The sequence below is a fragment of the Nothobranchius furzeri genome, chromosome 3, assembly GCF_043380555.1.
Source record: "Nothobranchius furzeri strain GRZ-AD chromosome 3, NfurGRZ-RIMD1, whole genome shotgun sequence".
Classification (NCBI taxonomy): domain Eukaryota; kingdom Metazoa; phylum Chordata; class Actinopteri; order Cyprinodontiformes; family Nothobranchiidae; genus Nothobranchius; species Nothobranchius furzeri.
In genome coordinates, this window is record NC_091743.1 from 48,980,253 (window position 1) to 48,987,520 (window position 7,268).

A 7,268-nucleotide genomic window follows, 5' to 3' on the forward strand; every position below is an offset into this window, starting at 1 on the left:
TCTGACTAATTACCGACCAAGTGTGGCTGCCGTGGCTCATAGAGCGGGTTTAGTGTAGTGCATGTATTGCAGCTGAAATCTTTTATTAGCCACAAAAAATGTATAAATTGACACGTTTACGTATTATTAGCAATTAACAAAATTCTGTAAAAGAACTGCATATTTGTGTTTTTTATTTTTTTATAATTAAAGTAAAATTTACAATGAAATCTACTAAAATGTGCAACATTTTTAAAATAAAATTGAAATATTACATTTAAGTTGTTCAGTTGAAAAATTCCTTTTTACAATATTCTAATTTGCAAATTTTTAAACTTCAGTAATTTTTCTGGACAAAAACCAAAAATGATAAAAAAAATGTTTGTTTCTAGCTTTTATTGTGATAAACAAAATGTTTACACTTTACATGACACTATGTATGGACAAAAATATTTTACATCAACCTAACATAAACTTTATCTTAAAGGCAATCAGTCACATTTAAAAATGTTCATATGCTATAACTGATTAATGCTCGGATATAAATGGAACATTTGACAGAAACAACACATCTAATTATTGCTATTTTGTTCAATTTTAGCAGTATTAACAGCATTCTTGATCATTTGAGAAAAGTTAATTAGATTTATTATAAAATAACAGAAATTAACCCTCTCCAGCCCCCCCCCCCCCCCCCCCCGAAAAAAACTGCTTTCCAACTTTGAAAACAAAATATAAACATCATGTAATTCAATAAATTGAATGTCTTCTTCCTATTTTTTCCAAGCTGCCTGACTGATAAAGAACTGACTTTAACACCTCTGTAGAGAAAAGTCGAAGGGCCTGTCCTCCTCCTACGGGGACATCTGAAGCGGAGATCGCCCACCACTTGTTGCACAAGTTTCAGACGTGCCAGCGTTGGTGAATGAAACAGAGGAGTTGAAACTCTGCAGCAGTTTGGGCTTTCCAGTGCAGTTCTTGTACAGAACAGTTGCCCGTCGTCTGAAGTGATGATCCAGGAAAAAGTAGATGGCTGGGTTCACGCAGCTGTTGAAGAAAGCCAGACAGCAAGAAATGAGGAGCCCGTTACCCAACCAAAACTCAGTTTCGCAGCTGAGATTGACTTTGGCAAGACTGGAGATTGTTGCTGTTGACTTGAAGGTGTTGTAGGGCAGCCAGGAGACAACAAAGGCCACTATGATGCAGAGGACCATCTTCAGAGAATGTTTGCGGCGAGCCTCGGTGCGAGGATTCCCAGAAGCAACGCAGTGCCTGTTGAGGTGCATAACGATGTTCCCATAGCAGAGTGCAATTATAAACACTGGGAAGATGAAAGTGAGGAGGGCAATGGCCAGGTTCATGCAGAGAAAAAACATGGAATCTCTGACTTCCATGCAGTACTGCTGTCCATTGGAGGATGCTACCTTTCTGTAGACCAGAGATGGGATGCCAAGCACAAGGGAGGTGATCCAGAGAGCTGCACAGGTGATCCGGATGCACTGACTGCTCCTGAGGTACCTGGAGTCCATCATCTTCACAATGGCCAGGTAGCGGTCAACACTCATGCAGGTGAGGAAGAAGATGTTGGAGAAGCGGTTGACAGAAATAATGTAACTGCTCAGTTTACACAGCAAATCACTTGCTGACCCAAAGCTCCACTGGTTGTCCTGGCTGGTGGAGATGGCCCACAGGGGCAGCGTGATGACAAAGATGAGGTCAGCAAGGGCCAGGTTGACAACAAACGTGTCCACCAGACGACTTCTCCTCTTTCCTTGGCTCCCCACCACTGAGATCACCAAAAGGTTGCCCCAAAATCCAGTGAAAAATATGAGGTAATACATCACAGGCATGAAAACGTTGGAGCCACGAAGGCTCGAGAACCTGCAGCGGTGGTCATCTGTTTCATAATCAGATTCATTACCAGTGAAGTTGTCATAAACATAATCTTCGTAGGTGTTCATGCTGAGGGACCAGAGTGAGATTCTGCTGTGCAGCTGCTACTGTGGCAAAAGTTAAGTCAACCTACCGCCTCATCACACTGCTGCTCACTATTACGAGTGTAAACCACAGAAAGAAAGAGATCCTTTTTTAGTACCATGTCTCATCATATGTCAGAACCACCTTCCTTTTAGGGGCATCACTTCTTCTGCTTCTTCTGCATCTTTTTCTCGTGACATTGGCTGTGTGCTGATGTGAATATATATAATGACAACTGCAGCATATGTAATGCATGAGCATGTATTTGAAGCTTCTCTGGTATTTTCCTGCATATATTTTCTCAGCGCTTCAGTTTTGCACAGACTCCTATGAGTACAAGGTCTTTCCATGTATGTTTATTTATTTCTATCACAATAAATATGTAGTAGTGAACATGGAAAAGGCATTTGAACTTCTAATGTTTTCTCGTGACCTGAAGCCTGAAGTATTTTTCCGGCTTCACTGCCTCCCCTGACCAATAGGGGGCAGGTACGATTCACTTGTTTTACCAGGAAAGGGAAGCAACCCAACACAGATAACTTTTCTTTCTTCTGTTTCTTAGTTTTTTGCACTTTCTTTTTTTGTTCACCTTTAATTATGAAATTGGGATTTTTTTTAAAAAACAATAACCTGGTCAATTTCAAGTGAATTAAATTTGACAAGAGTCTAATGGATAACTCAAAATAAAAATAACATTTCCTGAACAGTGAATGAGAGTAATTAAGAGATTATAGCACAGTTTCGTGCAATATTTAATGTTTTTATAGCTGCTTACAAACAGCTTTGATTTGCAATATCCCAAGTTTAAACATCAGAAAAGTTTCATGTTTATTAAATTTTCATTTATGCTTAAGCACATAGAGTTCCCCTCCATGACAAGCTAGCGTTGATCATTGTGACATCATGATGACATTCTGAATAGAATAAAATGAAAATAAAACGCTAAAATAAAAATGTGGTTTGATTATTAAATGAGTGCATCTAATATCTGGCTGATTTTTATAAGGTCTCTGATCAGCTCTATCAAATTATTGGTTCAAGATCAGCCCTAGAAAATAAAAGTAAAATTATTAATTAGCTGTGTCTGTTGTTTTATAAAACAGACGCAGTTAGCTATTGTATCTGAAGCTCTAAATCTTCATTATTTGCAGATGCTTGGTAAAAATCGTCATTATCTATCATTATTCATGCTTTAGCTTTAGGCGACTGCAGCTTTTACACAAGTAAGTACTTTAAGAGCCTTCAAGCCTGCAGGTTATCACATTTTCCCTCCTATCAGGATGTTTGATTTGTATTTTTCTGCACTCACCCTCTCAGGTTTGATGTGGCTTTTGAACACGCCGAGAACAGACATTGAGAATGACAGGAAGTTCTGCACAAAGTTTATGAAGCCACTTTAATTAGAACGGATTTCAAATATAATATAGTACAATAGAATAGCCTTTATTGTCATTGTACAAGGTACAGTGAAATTGGAGTGCCAAATGTGTCTCAGCAGTGGAATTATAAACAAAGAGCATTAATGACTTGAGGACGCCAGCAGTGAGACTATTAAAAAATAAATTCTATCTGATTTCCAGCTCGAGTTTCAGTGGCTTATGCATTGTGTCAGAGAGAGATCTTTACTCAGAGTCAGGTAGGCAGTGGTTAATGTTAGAGTAATGTTCATGAGCCCAGAGGAGGCTGCATCGTTCCTGAACAGATATTTGTCATAATTGTAACCATGTCAAAATTTCCAGCTCTTGTTTTTTTTATTATTGCCACTGGGAAGGTCAGGGGACAAACCTCTTCTTACGAGAGAGCACCTCATTGTTCTGGAAGGAGTTTCCTTCAGAAACACAGAGAATAAATGACCACCCACCCCCCTGCCCCTCCCAGATTCTCACTGCACTTTCCAGTATTGTGCATCATTCAAAAACTCTTTACTCCGTAATGTCAAAGTGATGTGTAGATTTTCTCATCACAACAGAAAATCCCGTTAGTCCTCATTGTTGGGGTTGACGTCTTTCACCTCTCTCAGCTGTACCTTCTCTTTGGAATAAAACAACAAAAAAGTTTCATTATTTCTGCTGCATTCTTGCTGCTCCGTCAGTGGAACGCTACATTCCTCTCCTCGAATTAGTGCTGTCTCACTCCAATTGAGCAGGGTAAATGTGAGAGCCAGTGAATGGAGCAGCTTCAATGGGAGAAAATAAACAATTGCACTGGTCCATTGGTGCAGCGGGGGGAGAGCAGATGAGAGGAAGGGGAGAAAGGCCTGCCTAACGTGCTAAGATTCCCATGGATACTCAGTCCTTTTTCTGCCCAGATGAGGTTCTTGTAAAGCAGCAAGGTGACTTCTCTATTTTTTTGTTGCAATTGAAAGAAAAATAAGGTATGCATCACTGCTAAGAATTTGCCCCTCGAGGTAAAAAAAAAAGAGGCCGTTGTAGAGGTGTGAAAGGTTTTAACCATTCAAATCAGTTGTTTTCCTGACGTAGAAGACTGCAGAGCAACAGCTCTCCAATATTGTGTCATATGATCTGGTGCAAAGTCACTTCACAGTTACAAAAAATAATGTACTTTTAATTGACCAGTAAACTGTAACTTAAAAATCTGCTTCCTTATTCAGTATTTTCATTTATTCATAGCATTTTTCTGGTTTGTGAATTCACCATCACTAATTCACAGCAGTTTATTATTATTCAAGTTAATCAGATTTTGTACTATTTACTCATTTTTATGGCCTCGTAGAAACCTTTTCCACAATCCATTTAGTTAAACACCTCTACACAAGAAGTCGCAGACACCTGGGTGGTTTGGACCTTGTACTTTATATGGTAGGTGTGAAACTGTAACAACAAATACACTGCATTTGCATCAGTAAGTAAAAACGCACATAAGTCAGAAAATGAATCATAATCATGCTTCATTGCAGCCACAAACAATTTAAGGATGCCCTTTAAACAATACTTGTAAATAGTTCCTTACGTCCTGGATGAACTCAGTTTTGCCATTTTTATAACTAATTATTCATATAAACATCATGTTATCGTAATACTTACAAGGAATGCCCTTTCTGAACTGAAAACCCATGGCTGTTAACACAACACCTTGCTCTCTGCATGCTGCTTCACACTGCCGCAATAGCTGCACAGCGTGGCCTGAACGCTCAACTTCCTGATTCTCTTAAAGAGACAGCGCCCATAAATAGAACACTCCCTGTCTGGTATCCTATAGATACCACAATAAACAAACTTAAACATCACCTGATAACAGGAAAACCATTTCAGATATGGGTCTATAATAGGTCTTAACAGTCTCTTGGTTAGCAACTTTAACCTCAGCTTTCCTTGTTATCCCGTTTTCACTTGGAACTGTCTTGACAATGACACCCATAGGCCAGGCCACTTTCTCTGACCGCCCCTTCAGTAAAATGTCTTCCCTGGTGGCTGACCTTTTCATGCTGGTGTCTCACAAGGAGGTTGGTTATGTGGTGGGTGCCTGGTAGGATGATAGGGTTAGTTTCCTTTGTCTCCAACCCTGAGCGTGTGATGCGACCACCGACTCTCAGTAGCCCATCATTCCCAATGAAAGGGTTTAGTTTGATGAGCGAGCTGTGTTTGGGAAGATTTTGTTTTGTACCAATGCACTTGATTTCCTCTGCATATGTTTCTTGCTGAACATTTTTGATAGATGTGTTTTCAGCTTTTCCCATCAGTTCGCAAGTGATGGCTGTGCTGCACATATGCCATCCAGTACAGTCTTTCTTTGTTTTTTGGAGGGAGAAGTTGTCCTCTATGTGAATCAGGTTTGCGACAGTTCTGATCAAGGATTTCCATGAAGAAAACCGTTCCCAGCATTTTGAGTCCAGCACAGTTTTTGAGCTACATGTGTAGAATGTTTCTACCTGTCGACGTACCTAGGGCTGCAACAAACGATTCTTTGGATAATCGATGAATCGGATGGGGTCTCGACACGATTAATCGATTAATCGGATTACATGAGGAAAGTTTTTAAAACTGCTAGGGAAACGTTTTTTCTCTCCTTCCTTCACTTTATTAAACACAACGTTATTAGAACACAGTTCAATAGCAGAAAAACAACATGCTATCACCTAAAATGTCTCACAGCTGCTATTTGTGATGACTGCTGCTTGTTGAGGTGTGCATGATTTGCTTGACAATAATAAGCTGGTCAGTGTTTGTTGTTTTGCCCAGGAGATCATAAAGAATCAAGTCAGCCTATTATGACACAACATGAACTTATAGCATAGCAAGTAAGAAAGTGTTGACTCCACCCAGCCCCTTCCATGTGTACCATGCGGTTCGCCAGACAACACCTCTTTCTGCCTCATTTTTCAAAAAATGAAAAACCAGAAATGAAGTCTTCAGAATACTTTGGAAGGGGATGAGCAAGGGAGGATAAGGTGTATAGACAGAGACCCTAAGCTACACCTATCTGTGACCTAAAATGCTTGGTCCAAGTTAAACAGCTTCAGGCAATTCTCATCTGTCTTGTTCGATATCATCTGTAGACATTTATTATAACTGGGGGTGTCAAATGACTAATTTTTAAATGTAATTAAACATAGGCTGTGAATTAATCAAAATTAATCACTATTTCCAAAAATGACTGAAAAAATACCAAATAAAAGAAAAAAATAATGGATGCCGCCCTCCTTGTGATGATGCCCTGGGAAACCGCCATAAAGTCACATCAACAAATGCTGCTGATCGTTCCAATAATCCCAAATAGACTCACATTAGGCCACATGAAAGCAATTGAACCCAAAAATACATTAACCAGTATATAACTGCACTCTCACACAACATGCCTACAGCAACAGTTAGGACACCCCCCTCCCTTTTAAAAGTGTTTTCGCTTCCAAGGATATTGTGGTTATAAAGCCACATGTTAGTAGTCTGGTCCCGGTGTGATCAACCAGCTTCTGCAGGAATGTGATGGCGGAACCGGTTCACAGCAGCACGAGTCTACGGAAAGACCCCCCCACCCCCGTTTATCTAATAAGCGTCACACTTACGATTTTATATACTTTTTTTTTTTTTACTAGCTTAGGGCGTGTCTAGCCTGTGTAATAATGCGGGACTTGGGTGAATCACTTTTGAAAAGTTTTTAACTTACCCGGACAGAGAGCTCTCTCCCTCCTCGCTGATGATTCCGACATGCTTGCGTTTAAGATGCTGCATCATCACCGTAGTACTCCCGTGCCATGCTAAGTCTGACCTAAATGTTGCAGGTAACGAATGTCTTTGCCTGAGTTAACTGAAAATGCTCCCAAACTTCAGAAGTTTTTACTTTTTGGGTCTCAC

The 7,268-nt window shown here is 39.9% G+C and overlaps 1 protein-coding gene across 1 annotated transcript; it reads right to left on the minus strand.

Moving 5' to 3' along the window:
- Positions 1-751: 751 nt before the first annotated feature.
- On the minus strand, positions 752-5,593 carry gpr25 (G protein-coupled receptor 25). Its single transcript, XM_015960074.3, has one exon. It carries the CDS (start codon positions 1,938-1,940, stop codon positions 834-836), a length of 1,107 nt encoding a protein of 368 aa, XP_015815560.3. The 5' UTR covers positions 1,941-5,593; the 3' UTR covers positions 752-833.
- Between the last annotated feature and the right edge of the window lie 1,675 nt (positions 5,594-7,268).

Excerpts from the sequence above, each read along its gene's own strand:
- gpr25 (XM_015960074.3), bottom strand. The coding sequence starts at position 1,940 with ATGAACACCTACGAAGATTATGTTTATGACAACTTCACTGGTAATGAA.